Source organism: Astatotilapia calliptera, chromosome 1 (genome assembly GCF_900246225.1).
Source record: "Astatotilapia calliptera chromosome 1, fAstCal1.2, whole genome shotgun sequence".
Lineage (NCBI taxonomy): Eukaryota > Metazoa > Chordata > Actinopteri > Cichliformes > Cichlidae > Astatotilapia > Astatotilapia calliptera.
Window position 1 is genome coordinate 21,150,874 of NC_039302.1, and position 25,352 is coordinate 21,176,225.

Consider the following 25,352-nt stretch of genomic DNA (forward strand, 5'->3'; position numbering starts at 1 on the left):
TTCCTTAGTATTTCACAGGACTCCCTGCAGTCCTGTGAAATACTACACTAAGTTAAAGTTTTCTTCACATGACTGTATATTGAAGCTACATTTTGACTTCATGCTGGGTTATAAATTCGTTAAATAATCAGTTGTCTTTATGTGTAAACTTGTGCAGGGTTTGTGCTCTTGATCCTGAATAATTCTACATAAAACCAAAGATGCTACTTTGTTGTTGCCTTTCACAAAATGTAATCAAAGTGAACTGAAAAGCCTCTTAAACACCTGGCTGTCTGCACCATCCCCTCATCCTGATTTCATTTTCCATTTTAGATATCAACACTGAGCCACTTTAGCTAATCTAAATTTCATATGATATGTTTAATACACCGCTAACCAGATTGCATCATTATCCATAATCTGCAAACCACGAAAAGTATGAGTGGCATGCAACGCAAACACTAACGGGGCAACCGTCCTGATTTAAATTCATGATGCACGTGCACATCTTCACATGCCTTTTTTGTGTTTGGATAAGTCAGATCAAAGTCTGTTTAAAAGGTGATCAGTGGTCCATTAACAACCTCATCACTTATCCATCTTCACTATTCAGGGAATCGCTTTACTTCTGGTACTTTCATCAGAAAGTGCTCTGAGCTCTGCAAACAAATCCTATAAATTCTCTGATCATTATTCATACACTTCAGGCTTTAAGAGGGGAGTTCCTAAAAATACCCCCACTTTTTTCTGTCTTTCACACATACACAGTATTTACATATGCATTTTATCCCACACACACACACACACACACACACACCCACACACACACACACACACACACACACACACACACACACTTATAAGCTGCCCTCTCCTGCTCTCTCTCCTTCTTTTTTCCTCCATTTCTCTGCAGCACACAGCTCTGCAGTGAGGAGATAAAGTGTCTCCTTCTTCTTCTTCATCCTCATCGTCTGAGTCCCTTCCCCCAGCACACCAACTATCCTTCTTTGGGGTCCAAACCAGAGAGGGATAAGAACTACAGAATGAGGGGAAGGTGAGGAAAAGGGGGACAACAGTGCACTGCAGAACGAACAAACGAATTTAGGTGATTTAGTGGCCATTCAAGAACAGCTACTGCTGCTGCTGCTTGGATTGAAGCCAAGTACGTGTTTGATTGGCTGGGGAGACTGAGTTCCCCTCTCACCTGCACAGGTCGGGAAGATTGATGCTAAAGGGTGTGGGAGGTTGAGAGGGGAGGAGGTGATGGAAGGAAAGACAGATGGGTCATCTCAAAAGAAAAAGCAGTGGAGTAGGGATTTGTGAGAAAGGATGGCCCTCAGCCTTTCATTTTTATGAGTTCTTCCTCCTCCTCCTCAGGTGTGGTTGGACATTAATTTAACACTTTATCTGATCATTCACATTTCAGGGAGATGCAGGACTGGCAGAGACAGGCATGACATAGATGTGAGTAGACCCACTGGAGCCAGCAGGGCGCCCTGCTTTAGAATAAATTGTTTGATGTAATTTTCCCCTTGCGGGAGCAGCAGGATTGGCTGATGTATAATGATCCTTCTATGAAACCAGCAGCCTGGACGGCAGTTAATGGTGACTCATATACAAAGCCCAGAGGACCCCCCCCCCCCCCACACACACACACACACACACTCTCTCTCTCCTCTTGTAATTGGTCTTCTGCTGTTGCTCTCCACGCGGTCGAGACGCCCCCGTGTGGCGCACAGCAGAAGCGCGGGCATCGCGGGTGGTTTAAAAGCCCCGGCTGAGGAGGCGCATCCCACAGACCCGAGGAACTCTACACCGGGAAAAGTTTACCTCCAACTACTGTGGACGACTTAAAGCTGGGAGAAACAGCAAAGATGGCAACTCAACCGCAGCAGCCGCCCCAACTGCACCTGGCTGAGCTGACCGCAGCGCAGTTCATCGACATCTGGAAGCATTTTGACGTAGACGGTCAGTGCGCTCAAGTGTCCGCCTGTCTAATGACTGTGGAACTAGCCATCGGATCAATTTGTGTTTATTACTAAACAGTAATTATGTAAAAGATGGGGTTGAAATTAGTGCATATAAGAGAATTTTGTGTCCAGCTAGAGTTGAAAACCTTTTGTGCGTTAAAAAAAAGAATTCAGCGACTGTAAAATGTAGTAAAAAATCTGCAGAATCAGTGCAGTAATGTCACAAACTGCAGTAAGAAAATTGAACTAATAGGTTACTATATATAGGATACATTTGTGATATGAGTAAACAGTTTTCCTGTTTTACTTAGTAAAATCCACCAGATTAAATCACTGTTGGTCATTTACGTTGTGACTTTATTTACTATAGAAATGTGTCAGGGGGTCTGCAGTGGATTGTAAAGTTGTGTTACGAAGAGGATGCTGACAAAGAGGGCGAAGGGAAAAAACAGATCAGAAGCAGTGAGACGAAGGGCTGAAAGATAGAAAAGAGAGAGTGAAGGGGAGATAGGGGAGAGAGCGATGTGGATGCAGAGGAGGGAGGGGGAAAGGGGTAGCAGGGTGGGGGATGGAGGGAGCGTGAAAAGGTAAGAGATGAGAGGATGCAAGAGTGAAGGAGTGTGTTTTTCTCTCTCTGGATTTTGTTGGGTGGAGCTTACAGTGAAGTGGAGAGTGGATGGTGTGTGTGTGTGTGTGTGTGTGTGTGTGTGTGTGTGTGTGTGTGTGTACTTGTTATGAGGATCAGTTTGAGTTTTAGACCACTGGATTGAGGACATGTTGGATGATCCTGTCTATCACAGCCCTCCACTTGCTTTTAGGGTTAAGGATATAAACAGGTTCAGGTTAGGGTCGATGTTAAAAGATGGCCATGTAAATGTGCCAGAATGCATGCTCACTGACAAACAGCCACTTATATAAGGGCCTTCATTAATGCAAGTGTTAATTTCATTTAATAAGATATAGGTATTTTTACTCTGGTCTGTATTTATCCATGTATATTGTTTTAGTGTGAGCTGTTGCATTGGAGAACAAGTGGAACTTTCTGTGTGGCATTTAAAGCACCAAAACAAGCAAACAAGCAAATAAAAACCTACCTTGAACTGTTGAGAGAGGTTTCAGGCCTATTTTCTACTAAGCAACCCAATCACTCTCCAGGAGAAAGTGACCATCTTCCCATGCCTCCATGAGGGGCTCATGTGTGAGCTGCAATGTTAGCTACAGTCATGTAAAAAAACTAGTTACACCCTACCTGCTTTCATAGGAATATGAATATGCAGCTAGGTGCTGCTGATCAGGTGACCTTGATTAAATGCTTATATGAGGACGTCTGCTGGTCTGAAACATTCACGTGTGTTAGCACAATACCGCAATGTTCACAGGGGTAGACAAGGCTAGATGTCCAATGCTCAGAGAAACTGCAAAAGGCCCAGACTTTAGTGGCCCCAGTTAGCATGTTAAAAGTTAAACTAAAAAGCCAAACAAGTATGACTTTTTCGAATGGGTTGGCTGGACAAACTCTCTTCTCTCTAAAAAGAACGTTGCAGCACAGCTTAGGTCTGCAAAGTTGCATGTGAACAACCCACACAACTTCTGGAACAATGTCAATTGAAGCGGAAATGTTTGGCCATAATGCACAGCACTGTGTTTGGAGAAAACCAAACACAGCACATCAGCAAGAACACCTCAGACCAGCTGAAGCCACTGAGGTGTTCGTTGGCGGGGGTGACACGATGCCACTGATATGAATGAGCTTGTTAAACTTGTTACAGTCCAATAACTCCAGCCGTACTTACCTTGTTCATTTTGAATCTTTATTCCACTTCCCTCTGTTGTATTTGATGTCAACAGTTCTCTTTATCCAACACCATATCATGACAGCACAGCAGTCACAAACTGTTTGCTCCTTCCAAACAACAACACACCTGCCGCTAATTACTAGGGGTGCAACGATACACAAAATTCACGGTTCGGTTCGATACTTTGGTGTCACGGTTCGATATTTTTTCGATACAAAAAAATGTTCATGCCTTTTTAATTTGTCATTTATTAAAATTATAAATATATATTTTAACTCAAAAGTACAGTTTTTAAATTTAACCCTAACCCTTGTGCGTGTTTTTTATTTTGACAGCGAATGCGCACCTGCGGACCACTTATGTGCATCCCTGGTTATTTAGCTCGTCATATTGCAGCCACAGAAATTATTTTGTCCATGAAACCATAAAGCTGCACTTTCTTTTTGCCTTATAGTCTGATTTGTCATAACTTCTCCTGCTGCTTTTACACACGCACTCACATAAGCTCAGCGATTCTCTGCGCGATCAACCTCTCACATGTTTAAGCTTGCTGCAGGAGATTTCACTTGTCATGTTTGCATAGTAAGCTAACGATTAATAAGACGATGTCAGAGGAATTGGTGCACAAATTATCATCACTCACAGATCAGTGCTGTCGCTCTCTATACACAGTTCGCACGATTGCAAAGTGAAGGCAAAAAAACAAGCGCAAATTCAAACGCGACTTCAATATGTCACTTATTGACAATGGCTCACCGATGCCAATGACATAATTACCCAGCTACATTTCTGAAAGAATGCAAAAGCATTGACATATATTTTTCCTACAATAGCCCGACGGGCAGGGAAGAGATAGATTTTGGTAGCCCGACTGAAAAAATCGCTAGCTCCGGGACGTCGGGCTAGCGATATTGCAAGCCCTGTATCTGATTGAGGAATCACTCATCTTTGGAAAAGAGAGTTTATTACAGAGAAATGGCTCTTTCCAAAATAAAAGCTATACTATCCGCTTCTTCTGGGCTATATTCTCAGCAGCATAAGGAGAATCATGTGCTAACAGCTGTCTAAATGACTCGGCTAAAGTTAGTAGCATGCTTGTTGTTTTTGTCTTTGCACTAGGATGATGTCGGCGTAAATGTGCAGTCATATTCGTTGTGTTCCCACTAGTGCTTTCAGGTTAATCTCGTTGAAATGACCTTAACGCCACAACACGGCAAATCTCCGTTAACGAGCTACCGCCGATCGCTCCGTGCATGGGGCTAGACGGCCAACACGTTAACGAGCTAACTGCGCTAACACACTAGTTCACACCAATGTAATTGAGCATTGCATGGCACATCCAACATACTGTTTTACTTTAGTCCATGACTCGCTTACCTTCAGGGTCATACGTCACATGAAAACCAAAATAATTCCAAACGCCAGATCTGAATGAGGGTGGGGGAGGTCCATGTTGCAAGGAGAGCTTAACTTCTGTCTCGCTAGCTTGCCCTGTGCTCTTCCTCCTGACTATGCTGTCTGTGTGGAGCGCTCAGTGGATCTGCGCTCGACAGTGCAGCCTAGGCGGAGTAGTCGAACACAGATTCACTGAGCGCTCAACACAGACAGCATCGTCAGAAGGAAAGTTGATAAAATAAATTACAAATGTTGTATTGTTCGATACATATGCGTACCGAACCGAAAGCACTGTATCGAACGGTTCAATATCGATACGAATATCGTTGCACCCCTACTAATTACGTGTGTCTACCTTAAATACATTCCCATAGACACACCATGTTGTAAAACACAAAAGGTGACCTCTAGCGGCATACATAAGGTACCAACATAAAAAATGGCTCCTACATCAGCCGTTAAGCATCATGGTGGAGGGGTGGTGATTTGGACTTGTTTTTGCAGCCACAAGATCTGAGCACCTTAAAGTCGTTGAGTTAACCATGAACTGCTCTGTATACCAAAGTATTCTAGAATCAAATGTGAGGCCATCTGTCCAGCAGCTAAAGCTTGGCCAAAATTGGGTCATGCAACAGAACTATGATCCCAAGCACAGCAACAAATCTGCAAGAGAATGGCTGCAAAAGTAAAGAATCAACGTGCAGCGATGGTCCAGTCAAAGTCAAGACTTCAACCTGATTGACGCCCCCTGGAGGTACCTTAGAAAAACTGCAACTGCTCACAACCGTCAATGCAGTGAAGCAACATTGTAAAGTGGGCCACAATGATAAACCCATACAGAAAACAATTACTTGAATGTATTTCTGTGACAGATGTTTCTACAGGAACAGTCCTGATCTTTAGAGGACTGCAGCTATACGCTTTCTTTGTTTTGTTTTGGGGATGTGGATAGTAGAAAGAAAATTCTCAGTGCAAGCACAATAGATTTTTTTGAGTATCTGGGTCATGATTTCAAGAAAAAGACCAGATTTTGAAATGCATTTTCAAACTTTGAAAATTACAAGGCAGGAGAAGGCAGACATCTCTACAGCCAGCATCTCCGAAACTGGACAGTTTGCACTAAAATGAATATGAATATAGCATAACTTGCATCACAGAGGAAAGCAATGATCAGTGTAATTAATTTTGAGGTAGACTTCATTATAAAATATCTTTAAAGTAACATTAAGTGCTCAAGGTGGAATGAAATTTTCAGTTTTTTATTTTAATTTCTAAGATTTGAAATGAAAACAAATCTTATTTTAGTCTATAAATGGATCAAAACTACAAAAGCTGTTATATCAGTTTCAAGGAATAAAAGTAAATAAAATTCCTAAGTTTAGTCTAAGTTTAGTTGATGCATATTTACAATTAGTGATATTATATCTGATATACAAATAGATATTTGTTTAACTGTGGGGCAGCTGAACTGCAGAAGAGTGCTTTCATCGCCCCACTTTGTTTCACGATGAGCCGATCCAGCTATACATATTTTCATTTTGCAACTTCAGTTGAAAGATTACCCTCTGAAGCCATTGAGAAAAAGTCATGACCTTTAGTTGTCCGATAAATTTGCAGTTTGTTTTCATCGAACAGCACAGCCTGACAGTACTGCAGTGGCCCACAGAGCTTTCACAATAAGCCTCACTGTAAATCCTGCTCCCTTTCAACACTTTAGCTCATTTTAACCCCAATTTGTTCCTAATCTAAGTTATTTTTGTGGCTTAACTGTGCCTGTAGAAGGAGAGGGTTAGGAGCAGCTCAGTAAAGGTGAGAAGTAATTAATTCCCCACTCCAAGATGGACTAAATTGCAAAAGTGAGAGAAATGAGTTAATCACAACCTCGACAGTCTGTTTTGGATGATATGTAGGCAGTGCGCTTTTGTTGACTGAAAGGGCATCAACAAATTCCTTTCTGTAGTGCAGCAAGGATTGTATTTACCAGACGGATGCAGTCACAGTGACACTAACCACTGGTTTGTAGATTCTTGTTTGGAGACCTCAAGTTAACCAGTTAGATTTTCTGAAAGCATATGTCATAGGTGAAAAGTGATAAACTGAGGACATTGCACTGGATGCTCAATCATGAGGTAGTCACATCCTAAAGTATATCCTGCTGTATTATAAATTATACTCTAAATGGGACCATATTAATGCAAAATGAACATTGCTTTGCATTAAAGAAGATTTTAAACTCATGATTGGTACCACAAACTCACGGGGAAAATGTTTATTAAGTTCATAAATCACTGTCAAGTATGATTATTTTCTTATAGATTTTTATTAAATTGAACTCATTTTGTGAGTGCAAATGGTTGTTTGTCCCTGTGTGTTGGCCCTGCGACAGACTGGCGACCTGTCCAGGGTGTACCCTGCCTCTCGCCCTATGACAGCTGGGATAGGCTCCAGCGCCCCCCGCGACCCTGAAAAGGATAAGCGGAAGCAAATGGATGGATGGATGGATGGATGAACTCATTTTTTTAAACCAGAGGAGCTGCCCCCTGTTGGTCATTAAAAAAAACAACAGCCGGGTTTCACTTTTCAGACCCGGTGACTTTATCCATCTTTGATATAAAGTGTATCTGACAGAAGACTTTGCTTTGCAGGGAATTAAACACAAAGAATGAATCATATATTCCTCTTTGTCATACAAACAAAAACAACTCATACAGCTGATACTGCAGCATGTGGAGCCTCATGTGGGTTTGTGTTCACACCTAGGGGTGAAACACTCAGGTGCCCTCTCTGAGAAATCTGTTTCCCACATGACCCTCTTTTGTCATTTTTAGTCCTCGTGCATCAGCTGAATTGTTTCCGAGGTGTCACTGAGCAATCAGCAGTTGAGCTGTGTTTTTGTTTGGGGAGAGAAAGGACTGCATCTGCTCAGTGTGCAGTGGTGCGCTCCATGTGACAGCTGAGATTCGGACTGCAACATAAACTCTGGCAGCGGGCGCCGATGAGCTGAGAGGTGTTGCTTATGTAGGCGCGGGGCGCAGACATATGATAGAAATATCACCACAGATTATGCGCTCTTTTCCAACCTCCTTAGCATCCACCCATTCACTTTCTTTGCTGGGAGGCTATCACATCTGGCAAAAGGTTAAAGGCAGTGGACACCCTGGCTTGAGCACCACTCCACCACAAGGCCAGCACAGAGAGAAAAACTGCCACGATCAATTTAAATTAACCAGTTCTGAAAGATAGTGGGAAGAAACAAGCACCCACTCACGCACATAGAGAACGCACAACATCCACATACAAACGCTCAAATCGACTCTTTTCACTATGAGACAACTCTGTACCATATCATTTAATAAAATGTATTAAAATAAGGATTCCTCCTTATTTTAATACATTTTATTTTAATACCAAAGATATTTTTTGTTTTTTGGACATTTTATCTTTGCTTGTTCGTTCACTCGTTCAGTTATTTATCTATACAAGTAATAGTGTGATGCAAAAATTAATGGTCAGACTGTTGACCCTTTCTCCTGACATCTTGATGACCAGATGATTTTTATAGCTTAAATTCTGCAATTTAAAAGCTCTCTATCATTAATTTGCACTTTGATAGAGATTATGGTCGTCCAGCCATTTTACCATTTAAATCCCAGCCTCTTAGAAACAGTAAAAAATAAAGGGAATCTCAACTGAACATCACTATCTGCTGAACCGAGGCTGTGTAATTTTTGCATGTTGTATCTTTTGGGGTTTTTTGCACCCAAAGCTTTGTAATCTTTCTCTGAAAAACTGACATGTTTATGTCGAAACATCGGCTCACCCATAGCCCAGATGGAGACATGGAGCACCTATCAGATAAAGTGTCCAAATAATGCTGGGCACCGAGATGAGAGGAAGGGAGGGAGGGACGAAGGGAGGGAGAAAACGATCAAAAAGGAAGGGAGATGAGAGAATAAGAGATTAAGACAGGAGCAGAGTGCATCTCTGCATTTTACTCTGTTTTATTTGAAATAACCTTTACATCGATGTCTATTTTTGCAACATAAAAAGCAACCCCTCCCCCCTTGGTATAGTACACAGATGGGACTCATTCTTATGATTAAAAAGAGACTGGGGAGTGTAATTTATGTTACCCTGTTAGTGGAACTTGCAGGCAAACCAGTGAAGTAAATTATTGTGTTAAATTATCTCGGGTCATGTGATCGTCATAAGAAGCACAAACCCAGACAGAGGGACAGGATGCCCCAATAAGCATCAATCTGACCGAACACTTTCACCCTCTTAGGCAAGAAAACGAAGCGCTCATTATGCTGCTTACACTCTGGCAGCGCTTGACTGTTCTTTTATTTATTTCAGCATGACACTGAATCGCCACACAGCTAAATGTCAGCTTAGCATGACCTTGTTTTTGTGTAACATACCTCTCCAGTTCATCAGAGTAAGTTTTACTTCTGTAGAGATGATATAGCAGCTGGTCATCTTATTTCCCAGTGTGGACGTCCTCCAGGATTCACTCATATCTTGTCCAGTGGTCATCCAGAGTTTTATTCAGATTTTTGTGCTGATTTGATGGATGGACCAGCCAAATATATTTAGAGAGTGATTTTGGTGAAGCTGTGGGCATGTACAGGCTCCATATACACTCCTGTGAACTGCTTACTGGGGTAAGAGGACTTGAGACCGAACTAGAGCTCAATGTTTGGCGGCTGTTGCCAAATTTAAAGAACCCCTGGTGACCTTTAATCACTCATCCACATCTGAGTCTTTAATTAAACTTTTGAACAGTCAACAAAACTTGAGGCGACTTAAAAGCCTCATAACATCATTTGTGCCAAACTAATTTTGTTCCTCTGATGCGCCGCAGGAAATGGTTACATCGAAGGGAAGGAGTTAGAAAACTTCTTCAGCGAGCTGGAGAATACAAGACGAGGAGCAGGGATGGTGAGTGTGTTTACTCTTTGTACATCCATCAGTTTATTTTCTTCCACTTGTCCAATTCAGGGTTGTGGGGGTGTTGAAAAATTTGTCCCAGCCGTCATAGGGCAAGAGGCAAAGTACACCTTGGAAAGGTCGCCAGTCGATCATCAAGAGACAGACAGCCATTTACGCTCCTATACACACACCTACAGTCAATATAGAATCACCAATTAACCTAAGGTGCATGTCTTTGGAGAGAAATGGAGGCAAACTCCACATAGAAAGAGCCTGAATTTGAACCCAGGAAACCTGAAGCTTCTTGTTGTGAGGCAACAGCGCTGACCACTGCACAACCGTTTTGCCCTAATCAGTTAATATAAATGGACAACTTGCCTATCGCTCAGCTTCAAGTGAAGTGAAGTCAAAATTTATCCCTGTATCATATCAGTTGATCAAAGTGCTGTACAGGCTGTTATATTATATAGAACAGTCACTAAATTAAAAATAAATATGAACTATAAAATAAAATTGGTTAAAAAAAAGAAAAATCCTCAAATAAAAAAATATTAGAAGTAAATTGCACAATAAAAAAATATCACAAGGTGCTTTATATTGCAAGCTAAAAACACTACAATAATACAGAGAAAACCCCTGTAATCAGATGAGCTCCTGTAGCCTTTATATGTGCAAAATCTGCGTCACTTTATCACGAGAACGTGCATGTATTAATTTGGTGATACAGAAAATGTATAAATGTTCTTATGCTTGATGCTGATGTGCTACAAAGTGTATTTTACTCTGTTAGAATTTCAGCTATTCGAACACAAAATACACAACAAGAATACCCGTTCAGTCACTAAAATTACTTTCACATTGATACTAAAAACGAAACAAACTAAAGTGATTCTCACATTTCCTTCAGTACAAGACTGAGGTATGGTAACATTTTAAAGTTGAAATGTATCCAGTTTAAGGTTTCAGAGCTCTAATGTGCTGCTGCCACCTCAGAAATAAACACCACCATTAAGAGTGCATTCAATTATAATTGAATTAAAATCTTTGTTCATGCAATAAATCCCAAGATAAATGATTCTCTCCAGCATTTATCTAATGGCTTATTTATAAAAATGTTGCATTATATTTTTTTTACCACCATTTTATTCATCATTATCATCATCATCTGATAATGTCTCAGATTGGAGTGGGTGGCACTCATAGGGATCATTTTGTGCAGATCAAGAGACATATGGCCACTTTTTATGCTTCTTCTACCCTCTGCAAAGGCAGAGCTTGTAAACCTAAAAGTATTCCACTGAAAGCCCCAAAATCATGTATTTATTTTTAGCCCATGATGTGCGGGGCTTAGAATAAAGAGGTTGAGAGCTGGAGGAAGAGAGCTGTCTATTTTCAGATTGTGGTGTTTTGTTCTGTTTTCAAGAGTAATGCCCATTACTAAACCTTACTCTATAAGAGTAACCTTTCATATATTTCATATATCTTGATAAGTGTAATTCGATGTGTTTGCAGGATCCCTCACACGCCACATTCAAAGAAAAGATGAAAGAGTTCATGGCCAGCTTTGACAAGAATTCTGATGGGAGAATTGAGATGTCAGAGGTGAGAACAATTTATTTTCTTACAAACTTTTTATCCAGCCTCATTCATCCTCTTCTGTTCCCTGTTTGTCTTCACTGTGAACGGCAATTGTTTATATGAAGCCTACATTTCAAATGCTTCCCACTCTGTAACTACAAACCAATAACATAAAATATGTGATGTTGGTTAATAATCTTCCCATTTCTTCATGTATCACTCTGCAGTTGGCTCAGATTCTGCCCACAGAAGAAAACTTCCTGATCTGTTTCAGAGAGTTTGTTGGATCCAGTTCTGAATTCATGGCAGTAAGTTGGCATATATACACATCTGTGTCCCAGGCTTTAACTGTTGATATGCAGCGAGCACTCTTACATAACCCTACAAATTTGGTCAGCCAAGCTCATATTCTTATCCAAAGCCATTCAGCTGAATGTAAAGAATTAGCCTCCTTCCTTCTGTGCTTCTTTTGAAGTCCCATATTTTGGAGGGAAAGTTGCTCAGTGACTAATAAATCTTAGTGAGCTGTGAAATTTGCTCACAATCGCCTCAAGTCCGTGTGCCATTACAGCCCGTCCTGTGGGACGCCCGTTCAGCTGACTCACATTTCCTTTAATTTTCCTCCCAAGTTAGGACACCTGTTTCGTACAGAGACAATCCACTAGGTGTGAATTGTTAATTAGAACCCTGGATACTCATAAAATAGTCGATATTGTCCTAAAAACTGCTGTGTTTGAGATCTAGGTCACACTCACGCCTGGCAGCAGAATGACATCACTGATGTGCATAAATTCTCTTTGGCCATTTTGATGAATAGTTGAAATAACCTAAAATTAGAAGCAATTAGTAAATAGAGTAAATAGTTATCTGATGACTCTGAGCCTGAAAAGCATCTTTATATCACCTATAATGGATTAATTACATTGAAGGAGTTTTTCCAGAGATATTTTAACACCTTGTGCTTAATAAAGCAGAGATTTCCTGTTTGAGAGAAAACATCTGGTGAGCTTAAATTGTAAATAAACTGTACAAACACACACTTGATGTGTGCTACTTTAGAAGGTTTTTAGTGGTGCGATGTTCAGGCTGTTCTGTGTGTTAAAGCTATTCTCAGATAGCCATACATTATGAATGGAGCACAGCTTTGTGCAGGGGAAACGCAGAGAGCGCTGGAGGACTTTTAGGTATCCATCTTTGATGAGGTCTTTCACAGAGTCAACATTTACACAGTGTTTGGTTTTACTTGAGTTTTTATGAGTGTGTAAAGATTTAGTTTTATTATTTTACTGTCAAAGTGGTTAAAGATGATATGGTGTTTTCTGAAAACATTATTCTTGTCCGACAGGCCTGGCGGAAGTATGACACTGACCGCAGTGGATACATTGAATCGAATGAGCTGAAGGTAAATCACAAATAAAGCAAAAATAAATGTAGTATCATTATGCAGATGGACCGTTTTGTTGGTTTTGTTCATGCATTTTAGAAATCTTCTCTGCAAACCATTTTCTTCAGACTCTAGGTAAATGTGACCCAGTGTGTGACCCTATGTAGTCTTCGTCATGGACTATCCATGTATGTAATCCTAAACAGATTGAGTGGCTCCATCTCTGCGTGCAGACACGCTTTGCTGCATCCACATAAAAGCATTAATTCAAACTTTAGGTCTTTTCCTCCTGATTCAGGCCTACACAACACTTCTAATTATAAATGAAACAGCAAAAGATGACTTCAGTAGTCTCTATGTGTGCTACTATACAGCTGATTGCTGCATGGGGCAGTGATCTGTGCAGTAAATTCAAATTCATCACTATGGCTGCTGTATTGCCCCTACATGTGATATTAATTAGTTATTATCACATGTAGGGGCAATTTACATAGACACGCCAGTATTTAAGACATATTTAGAAAATGCTTTGACTAGTTACACATGTCATTTTCCTTTCACAACCAAAAGGCAGCAGTAAGTAGATAATATGTGGAGTGTGACTGGCTGTGCAGTGAATACACTAAACTAATCTGTCCTTGGTTGAGATGATTCATTTCTGTATGTTACGCTGTTGGAAGAATCGGTGCTACTGATTGAACTACTCTGAAACTGCACATGGACATGACGCACTCCATTAAAAATTCTGTCATGTGAAAAACAAAACCTCAACTTGAAAACAAATACTCAGCTTGCTCATCTAATCAGTGGCTGAGGTGGTTATTTTGTTCTCACTTCAGGGTTTCCTGTCAGACCTGCTGAAGAAGGCGAACAGAAACTATGAAGACAAGAAGCTTAATGAATACACGCAGACGATTGTGAGTGCCACGAGGCAAAGATTGCAAACATTGCAGCCCATTAGCACAGAATAACCCTGTATTGCTGTGGGCTAAACACTTAACTGCCACATTTAAGCTCCCTTGAGTAGTTAATATGTGATACATTACTTCAATAAATTCCCTGTTAATTTTCTTTCTGTGTAGCTAAATATGTTTGATCTTAATGGCGATGGGAAGCTGGGCCTCTCTGAGATGGCCAGGTGAGTGTCGTCTTTGTGTTATTTGTATGTTAGGAACATTTTTAAAACTTTTCTTTAAGGACATCGTTCATATGTCTGTGTTTCACCACAGGCTCTTGCCGGTCCAGGAAAATTTCCTGCTGAAGTTCCAGGTAAGATTATGCTTATAAGCGACAAAAGCCTGTTCCTTCAGATCCCGTCAGTTCTTGTTGATGTGAATAAGTCAGAAGCTGAAGAGCTCTCCAGAGATTCAGAACAAAATTATATATGATAGCTAAATATATGATAGTCTAAGTTCCCCTCCTGCAGCCAGATGGGCTCCATGTTTCTTGGAGTATTGAGATGGGATTTCTAGGATGAACATCTTTCTCTGTGAATGCCTGATTGAGCTGGGATTTTGTAAACCACTGAGGCAGTCCAGCCAGGCAGATAAGACCTGTCTGGCAGGACAACAACGTTGGTCAGGTACAGTCACGTAAGAAAGAAAGGTTTCACAGGAAGAGGCTTAGCAGCTAGGTGCTGCTAATCAAATCTGCTTGATTAATTGATCATCGGGAAGTGTCAGCAACGTTATACAAAAAAAAACAAAAAAAACAGAGGTTTTGGCAGTTCACTGGTCTGTAGCACATCTGTAGCACTCAGATGTGTGTTAATACATCTCCACAAACTCACATAAAAACCCAAAACCCACATCACAGACTCTACAGACTTCAGTTAGCACGCTAAGTGTTAAAGTTTGTGACAGAGAAAAAAGAACAAGTGTGGCCTGTTTGGCAGGGTTTCCAGCAAAAAGCTTCTTCTCTCTAAAAAAAAAAGAAAAAAATGGCAGCACATTTTATGTCTTCAACGTTACATCTGAACGAACCACTAGACTTCCAGAACAATGTCTTTTGGACACTTGCATGTCAGCACAAACACCTCATACCACCTGTTAGTGCAGCGGTGGTTGAGGATTGATGATTTTGGTTTGTTTTGCTGCCACAGGACCTAGGCACCTTGGAGTCAATGAGTAGACTATGAACACATCTATATACCAAAGTGATCTAGAGTCGGATGTGAAGCCATCTGTCTGACAGCTAAAGCTTGGCCCAAAGTGAGTTATGCAAGAGGACAATGATCCCAAACACAGCAGCAAATCTACAACAGAAGGGCTGAAAAAGGAAAAAAATCAACGTGTTACAGTGACCCAGTTAAAGCCGAGACTCTGACCTGCTTGAAAAGCTGAAGAAGTCTGTTACGTAGCACTTATTAGCAGGTGTCTGTGTGAACCTTTAACTCCTTGTCACTCCTGGGAACATTCACCACTGTTCCAGGTTTTCTCCATTCGTTGATAACGGCCCTCATTGTGGTTCAGTAGAGTCTCAAAGCCTTAGAAATGGCTTTATAACCCTTTCCAGGCTTTGTTTCTCAGCTCTTCTTGGGCTCTTCTAGCCTGCTTCAGGGTCTATTTAAGTCACGTCTTGACTATACAGGTCTGGCTCAGGTGTGGTGAGTGAAACTGAACCCAGCTTTCCAAAAAAATGTGGTTAATCACAGTTAACTCATTATTTTACAAACGGGGGAACACTTTCTCACACAGCAGATTGGATAGATTTTTCCCTTTAGTATTTACTCAGGTTATTTTTGTCTAGTGTTTAGTTTTTTGATTATCTGGATCATGTAAGTGTGACAAATATGCAAAAAAAAAGACATCAGGAAGAGGTGAAATACTTGTAAACAGCACTGTAGAAGATTATTATTAAAAAAAAGAAACATGACCTCTGTGTGTATAGGTTTCACCTTCCATTCCACATATACATCCCATGTGTACCATGTCATGATATGTACAGCTGACTTGTGAGGGCAGATCTGCAATTTCTTTCGGACAGAGGATTAGTCTGTCTGCTGAGGATTAACTGAACTCTAGTCCCAGTTATCATAATCTACATGGATTAATATCGGTTCTGGATCTGGTGGGGCTTTTACCGCTCTCTAGAAATACCCATCAGTTTCTAACAAATTTCACTCCTCTCTGTTTTTCTCTTACACACAGGGTATCAGACTCACAGTTAAGGAGTTTGACTCCATCTTCACTTTCTACGATCAGGTGAAAACAGCATGTCCCTCAGCTTCTTCCGTCATAGTTTATATTCCCTTCCTGTGTATTATGCATGATGTGTGGTACCTAAACAGATGTGTGCAGCTGTGCTAGCAGCTTTGTAAAGCTGTACTGGAGCTAGTTGCTCAGATCAGAATGCTAACACCCTTACGGATAACGCTGAATATCTTACATTGTCAAGTGCTTGATGATTTTGTTTTGCTCTCTACTATAAATGTCACCCTCATGGGGATTGGTGGAAAACTGAGGATCAAATAATTCTGGATCATCATCACGGCCAAATGTCTTGGCAGTCTATATAATGTCATGGATTTGGGGATAGAAACACTAGTCAAAGATCCACATGTCACTGCAGGGATTAATAAAATCATTTTGATTTGATTATCATACAGAGTATCTGTGAAATACTTTCTAAACAAACACACTGGGTCAGACATGGGACACGCTGGGGAGATTATGCCTCTCAGCTGGCTCAGGAGCGTATCTGTGTTGCCCTGGAAGAGCTGGAGGCTGTGACCAGCGATAAAAGGGTCTGGGCATCCCTGCTTAGGCTGCTGCTCCTGTGACCCGGGCCCAGATCAGTGGTAGAAAGTGGATAGTTTTAGTTCTGCTATCATCTTGGGAATTTCAGTCTTTTGTTCTGCTTTAGTACAGAATGAATTACTTAAAAAACAAATTAATAGTGTGATGTAAAAAGCATCTGTCCTAATTAACAAAGAGGTGAGGTCTTAGTGTCTCAGTCTTAGCCTCAAAGAATCGCTGTGAGTGTTGATGAAGGGTGTACTGGCCGGTGTAGATGGATGGAGACGGCTGCAACTCCTTGGCAATACTGGTAAGTCTGGATAACAGGTAAGCACAGCAGAGCCAGGACCCAGGAAAAAGAGGAAGACATGGAGTCAAAGTGCCTCATACAAATGAGGGAGACGAACAATTTGACGGAGTTCTGCTGTCCTTCTAGCTACTATTCAGGATAATGTGATTGAACACAGGTGTAGATGGCTCCCAGTGGAGGCCATGCCCGAAGGCAGACTGAGGAAAACGTCAGCTTACTTCACCACCTGCACAGAAAAAGAAAAGAAAAAGAAAATTTAATACATTGGATGTCCTAATTATGTTTTTGTGAAAAATCTTGCAAAAGTAATTGAAGTGTACTATTTTTTGTGTTGTTTAAAGGTTTCATTAGAATATCAGGCAGTTTGGCATATTTAGTGCAGTATTTTGGGGAAGATTACAGCAGGCTGTGGCTTACATGGTCAATGTTTGGATGTACATCAAGGGCAGCAGACATCAGTTTATATTTAAGGTCATGATTAGATTCACTCACTGAATTCAAATTTTTTGCTTTACAGCGTCAAATTGTGGAAAATCAGCCGAATAGCTCATGAAACATCTGCGTATATCTTGTTTAATTCAGTGGGATTATTCACAGCGTGCACACTAAGAAACTCACAAAACAAGTTGTTATGTGACTTATTTCTAAGCAGTTTTTTCCCCTATGCTGCACCTCTACACCTGATCCTCGGGTTCCCTCACCTGCTTCGATCCCTGCTTTTAGGAGAACTTTTCCTTGTCTGTATAATTCAGACCTCCTCTCTTGTCTCATCCACCAGGATGGTAACGGATGTATTGATGAGCAGGAGCTCGATGCTCTGCTGAAGGACCTCTGTGACAAGAACAAAATGGTAATGAATAGTCAGCCTATTGATTAATCAGTTCAGGTTACTTGTCTACTTGCTAAATATAGAGCAGAGATGAGATTGCTGTAGTGTAGAGTATGCTTATCCGCTGACTCGGTGTGCCCGTGTCATTTATGGCAGGACGTGGACTCAACCGGACTGGAGGATTACAAGAAGAGCATCATGGCTCTATCAGATGGAGGGAAACTGTACCGCACTGAGATGGAGATCGTCCTCTGCCGGGACTCCATGCTGTGACTCCTCTGCCTGGGACTCCTCCCCCCACTGCCTCCTCCTTCCTACCTCCTGATGTAACCTGCTGCATGTATGACCCCCAGCCTCGCTACACCACTTAGAGTGAAGACAAAAACGCTCCTGAAAGCACAGTGTACTGCAGCCCTGCTGTTTAGTCTTTGTACCATCAGAGTTTCTTCTTCTTCTTTTCTAAACATGCAGTTCAATAGTGAGACAGCTAGCAATGACTAAAGGAATATATTGAGTATTTATTCATTTGATGTCCCGTTTTTGATATGCGTTTCTATTTTTAAATTAATTTCTGTCGACATATGTTCCCCTCCTGTTGAATTCAAGTTGAATGCTTCTGTTGAATTTGTTTATTTATTTCAAACTCATTCACCATTTATTATTATGAGCTTGTTTTATTTGATGAGGCTTGTACTGTTTACTAAAGATATTACCGAAAGAATGAATAAATATAACATGACAGCTCTTGTCCCAGTTATTCACTCGCATCAAAGGAAGTCCCACCAGTGCATAAATACTGTTTTGTTACACATCAGCTAGCAGGGGGCTTGTTTCCACTGTGCCACAGCTGCCGCAGTAAGACGTTGATGTAGTCTGTTCTCACTCCTAGTGTCTCGTGGCGAGTACAACTGCAGGACAGATGCCCAGAGCAAGAGTGTTTTCTCCAGAGCACTCCACCTTCACTTTCTAATCTCCTGGTACCAGAAAGTGTGATGTAAAAAGAGCTTGTGCTACTCCATTTTTTATAGAGGAGAGCCTCAGAGGCACCAGTCTTTGAGATGAAGTCAGCAGAGGAAGACGAGCCAGAATACGAACAACAAAACAGCAGTAGGATGATTGCCTCGCTCTTTCTGAAACAGATAAGATAAGATAAGATAACCTTTATTAGTCCCACACGTGGGAAATTTGTTTTGTCACAGCAGGAAGTGGACAGTGCAAAAGTTATGAGGCAAAAATTAGAATACAATAACAATAAATACAGTACACAACTGTACAGAATAGAATAAAATAAAATACTATATACAGTAGAATAAAATAAAATAAATATACAATAAGATAAAAATAGAATACAAATACAAATACTATACAACTGAGTAAAAATACAACGATGACAGAAAGGATTATAGCAAAAACCTGGTATAATGCAGCAAAATATAAGAAATGATTGGTGATGTTAGTTAACTGGAACATAGTCTCCACCACAAAAGTGATCTTCCAGATATTTTCTATAGATTATGTGTGGAATAGTTCACCAAAACTGGAATAACATGAGGAAGAAGGCTCCAAAAGATGTGATTACACATCACTGGTATTTACATACTGGCAATTTTCAGTTGCTTTCTATATGAGAAGAGGGTCAACACCCCCCCGTACTTCAGCGCAATGGAACAGTCTACCTTTCATCAATTAATCATCAACTCTTTCATCTTTAATTAAACTCACTATCTTTAAAGCACACCCCTCCATGTACACCATCGCTGCCACTGCACACACTCTCAAAAAGTGCAGCAAATCTTAACTGTCACATACATGTGGGCATGCACACACACACATATAACTTCCACAGCAGAGCACAGAGTGAAAAACTGGGCTGCAGATCGAGCTGTTAACTGCTGACAACAAGGAAACGAGAGTTATATCCGCTCTGATTCCCTCACACTCATCAGTCCCACTCGGCGAGAGGAATGAGACAAGCAGATGAGAGCCGTGAGAGTGTTTATATTATACACACACGCACACACACTCACACAGGTTTTGAGTTTAAAAGCATTTGCTATGGAGCTTTTTTAAAATCTCATATATACTTATCTTTATGTTATGAGCAAATTATGTTAATATTAGAGGCTGCTGTAAAATATTTTCCTGTAGTTCTGTCTGTGCAGGACCCATACAGCCTGGCATTTCGTTTTTACGTGACTTATTCCATCTTTATCCTCTTTATCTCCTGTTTTACATCATACATTGCATTCTTTAACCTCCAGAGTCAAGCTTTTGGTTTGGGATGCATTTTTAATTCCCCTGAGTTATTTGGGATTAGTTGGACTAACCATTGTTTTTGAAGAAAATATTGTTTTTTCTTTATTTTTTAAGCAATGCGCTCATATGGGTCATTGGCTGTTTCTACAGTACAACACAATTGTTTAACAAGTTCAAGAACAACTTTATTGAGTAAAATGAAGCATAAGGTGCAACGAAACCAAAATGTAACATCCCAGTATGGGGACACAGGGTTTCAGGAGGACTCGCAGATACTTTACAAATTTTTTTTTTTTCAAGTTGATTCGAGCATCTACCTCCTGGATCAGGTGTTTCAGGCCCAACCGGGAGGAGACCCTGGGCTAGACTGGGACACACTAAAGAGATTATGTCTCTCAGATGGTTTTGGAACTCCTCACTGTCTTCCTAGAAGAGCTGCGAGTCACTGGGGAGACAGAGGTCCCTGCTTAGACTGCTGCACCCACCACTCTGACTCCGCTTAGAGACACAAAGCTGATGTGTGGCAATTTTTGTTTTACGTCTTTCCACTGGTGCAGCAGGACTTGTTGACATGTATATTAGTTTGATTTTTGCAGACTTTATGCTGCCTGTAAAAATCTGTACAAACATTTTTTCCTTCTTATTGTCTGTCTCTTGTCCTCTACCTAAACCACACCAAGGACCGAAATGCACACTGAAGTGAAACACGAATATTTTTATTTGAGTACCCTGTTTTAAATCTACACAGCTGAAGTCACAGTACTATTACAGGGCAATTAAAAAGCAATAATGATGAATGCACTCATAGGTAGAACATATAATGTTCTTTGCAGCTGGATGGCCACAAGGTGCATAATAACGGCCATCCAAGCTTTTTTACACATTAAAATTCAAGGAAGTATTGTTAAGGGCTCTGCACTCCCTCACAGGTGTTTCATTTATTCTGCTTTATGAGACGTCAGATAAACAATGAGTGGAAAAAGCTGGGAACCAAGTCTTGATCCCAGTAAGAGTAATAAAACTATTATCCACTTTAGTTTCAGGGTCCTGGTTTGTGCATCTGGGCTCACAGTGTTATGACTTACTGGGGCTCTGTAATAGAACAAAGCCATCATTTTTCCTGCATGTTTATTCCCAAATAAAATAAACCGCCTCCAAATGATTGCTATGAAAAAAAGACCAGTATGGAGCAAAGTAGTTGTTTATGTATGCACGGCCTCGCATACTCATATATTCCTCCGATCACCGAGAAAGATAATAAACCTTACAGGTCTTAGATTTAAAAAACAAAACAAAAAACAGCAGACTGCACCAAACAAGCTCTATCTTGTTAGGAACCCTGCGCATCACCAACATGATTGCAAGAAGAATAAAACAATTGTGTACTGATATCTTCCTATTATGAAACTTTGTTTTCACCACTGGAAAGAGGATTTTTTTTGCCATCTATAAATCAGAATTTCAGGTTATTATCTCAAATTTTTGACTTATTACCTCAAACTTCTGAGAAAATAACTATAACCTGAATATAATAACACAATTTTTTGACTTATAGACTGAAAAATGTGTTTTCAGTGGCAGAAACGAGCTTCACTTGTTTTGTTCCTGTATATTTCTGTCAGTATTTCTATTGTCAGATTAAATTTGTTGTCAGAACTCTTTGCGTTAGTTTTTTCCAAATAATAAAAATAAATAGACACTATTTAAGACACTATTTTACATTGTGCCGATTACTAAATGTGATAAATGCACTAAATGTAATGTTTGTTGGTTCTCTGCACTGCTTTGTGTCCTTTTATAATCACAGAGCTCTGCTTCCTCATGTCTGTCCCTCTCCATCTATGAGCTCAGAACCTCACAGGGAATAAAGAGAAGTAAATAATGAGGGGTTTTTATAAGCCATGGCAACAGAAACATATCACATGTATCCTAGGTAATATTTTCCTAAAGGGCCTCTTCAAAAATCTCAGGTAAGCAGTGAAACATCACTCAGCATTACAGTGAATAACAGGCCTCTCTCACCACTCCTTCCTCTATTCTTTTGCTGGTGCTTTTCCATTTTAATGCTTCTTTTCACTCTGATCTGTTTACATCACAGTTCTTCAGCCTCCTTCTTCTCCTCATCACTTAAACTTCTTTCAGCTCAGTGGTTTTAGCAAAAATGTAGGATGACTTCAATTCTGCTTTGGGGTACGATTTAGTAGCTTTAACATTTTATATTACTATTTATTACATATTTATATTACTTGAATCATACTCAGACAAACATATGGTGCAGTCACTAATGATGAACCTTCAGCTACAATCTATTCCAAGTCAAACCCTTGCATGTTACTTGTGACTAAACAAAAAAGAAAAAGCTCAAATCTGCATTGTGCTCTTCCTCATGTCTGTCCCTCTCTCTGATGTGGGTTTGCTGGAAATATCCATATCTCCTTTGCACACTGGCAGTCCCACATAAGCCAAGTATACGTCCTGTTCTGTCACTGTGTTGGTGTGCCAGTGAAAGCTGCTGTTTTCTGTCAAGTTGCAGAAGAACGTTTTATGGACTTCCAGGCTCTGCTGTGTGATGCTCTTCCAGATTGCTCTTTCCTTCCACACAGACTGAGTGAAAGCGGGGTCGTTGTTCTTGCAAACTTGTTTGCTTCTGGAAGAAAATAAGCATGACTGACATCTTCATGTAGAGCAGCACTGACTGCAGAAGCCCCTTAACATCAAACCACAGCTCATTCGTGCACCCTGAATGATTAGAGGGCCACAAAGAATAAGGGAGTTTAACAGAAAAGGAGTTGGGCGACTGGATGTTAATATGGAAGCAAAGATTATTGCAATGTGTTTGTAAAGGTTGGATCCCAATGTAAACTTTCAGTCTTCCTGTCATTTGTTATGTTAGTGGAGCTGTTTAGCTCCCAGGTCACATTTGTGGGGTGCTGGCAGTTCTGGGTGGCTGTTTCGGGCTTTTCTGTGTGCAGTTTACACACAGCCATGCTCCTGCTTTCTCTGGATGCTGACTTACTCCCACAGACCAAATGCATGCATGTTAGCTTAATTGATGATTATCTATTTGCTATGAGTGTGGATACAAATATAAATGGTTGTGGACCGGCAATTTGTACTCTGCCTCTTCCCCTGGATAAAAGGTTGGATACATAGCTAATTTGGATTGCTGGCTGGTACACATATAGTGACATTTGACATATGTAGGTCTCCATCTAGTGGGAAGAACCTGTACACGGACACAGGAAATGGCAATTCTTTATTTTACTTCCTTGAAAGAAACAGCACAATCTTCTGCAGTGTGTCAGGTACAATCATGTGCTTGATTTTTTATGTTAAACACTGAAGTGTGAATGAACTCCATCTTCTAATATTTTTCACAGCGATCATCAAAATTACTATGGTAAGGATGTATAAAGCTTAAAAAGAGACAGTTTTAAGCCATATTATGAGACACCTTCTGACTTTACAGTCATCAGAACTGAAGAAGCTTCTCGGATGAGAGATGAAACGTCCTCAAGCATTTTAAAGAAGTCCAGGCGCTTTACTTTCCAAGCTCCTTAGACTACGATGACCTGGATGACTGAGAACCTTCACAGACAGACACTGCCTATTGTGTTATATTGCCCTCAAGTGGAAAATCAAGTAATTGCAGAATGCTGTTAATATGTATCGGCATCGTTCCTGCAATCATCTTATTTACATCTTATTTCTTATTTATATTAAGTAAAATGCCTGATTAGCAGGCAGTGGCTACAGATCATTAATCTGTCCTTATCCTTCCTTATCATGTCAACTTTTTTCTAGTGTTGAGTCATTTCTGGTAGCATGGGCTCCTGCTGCCCATTCAGCTTGTAAAGGTAGTCCAGCTCCTCCAGGATGACATCTAAACATGCTGTTGCAAGAAGGTTAGCTCTGTCTCCCAGCAGAGACAGCAGCATGACCCGAATTTGCTCCTTTGTATGAGGAGGACGAGGAAGATGACTGCCAGAGCCCTACAAAATGACCTCCAGGAAGCTTTAACTGACTTATACTGTGATGACTCAGTGTTCCCTTAATTATTATTTTTTGAAGTTTGTATTTATTTGTGCATATCCATTATGGTCTGTGAATCATTAAATCCAGAATCAGAATACTTTATTAATCCCTAAGGAAATTATGTAGTTGCAGTTGCTCCAAGACAATAAGAACAGTAACAGACTGAACTTGATTAAAAAATATAATATATTACAAAGTTACAAAGTATAAGAAATAGCTATAAAATATACAAATTGCTCATTTATAAATATCCAGAATATTACAGAGATTACATATATATGACTGACATTTTACTCTAATTTAAATTTTCTCTCATTTAACACAAGATGTGAAAAAAAAAAAAAAAAAATTTTCAATTACTTTTTCTACAAGTAAACAATGCCAAAAATTAGCATTCATGGCAAAAAAAAAAAAAAAGAAAAAGGAATAAAAAAAAGAAATTAAGTTATCAGGGAACTAGGAATCATTTTAGACTCACATCTAAGATTTGAAAGACGTGAATAATGTGTGCAGAAAAGTCCTGCTATAACCTAAAACTACCAATCACATGACTGTAAGGTCAGGTAATAAAAGTTATTTAAAAATGAACAAATACATTGTTTTTTTTTCTTTTCATTTTTTAGGAAAACAAAGTATGTTTAGCTTTAAAAGCCAACCTAAGGATTATTTTAAAATACATACAATGCCATGCTTCCTCAGTACTCAGAGATATTTTAGAGTCCAGACATCAGCACTGCATTACAAACAGCACAAAGGCCTCAATAAACAGTAACTGTCACATCACAATGCACAAAATCTCATCTCACCATCATTAAAAGAGCAAAGGTTGTGATATAAAAATGCAAACCAGTTTCAGTGTTTTCAACAAAAGCAATAAACTGTGGCTGAAATAAAAGCACACCCGCACTATAACTCTGTATTCAACTTGAGCTTTATTTTTATATCTGTTTCATATTTTTATATATGGCTCCCTTTGTCTCACCTCAGGACAGGTGTTGTAAATTAGATGCAGTGCATATGGTGCTTGTGCATAACTGTGTGTTTTAATGCAGTGTTATTATGCCCGTGTCAAATAAATCAATTCCCCTGAAAATTTAGTGACTAAAAAGACGTAAAGCTCCTCTATTTGAGTCAGATGGCTTTTATCCAGG

The 25,352-nt window shown here is 40.1% G+C and overlaps 1 protein-coding gene across 1 annotated transcript; it reads left to right on the top strand.

Annotated features, from left to right (window-relative positions):
- Positions 1-1,702: 1,702 nt before the first annotated feature.
- LOC113023356 (calretinin-like) lies at positions 1,703-18,651 on the top strand. The gene is made up of 11 exons (XM_026169371.1): positions 1,703-1,947; positions 10,005-10,081; positions 11,585-11,674; positions 11,878-11,958; positions 12,996-13,052; positions 13,874-13,951; positions 14,117-14,172; positions 14,264-14,303; positions 16,184-16,237; positions 17,860-17,931; positions 18,067-18,651. The coding sequence occupies exons 1-11, from the start codon at positions 1,854-1,856 to the stop codon at positions 18,181-18,183; spliced, it is 816 nt and encodes a 271-aa protein (XP_026025156.1). The 5' UTR covers positions 1,703-1,853; the 3' UTR covers positions 18,184-18,651.
- The last annotated feature ends 6,701 nt before the right edge of the window (positions 18,652-25,352 follow it).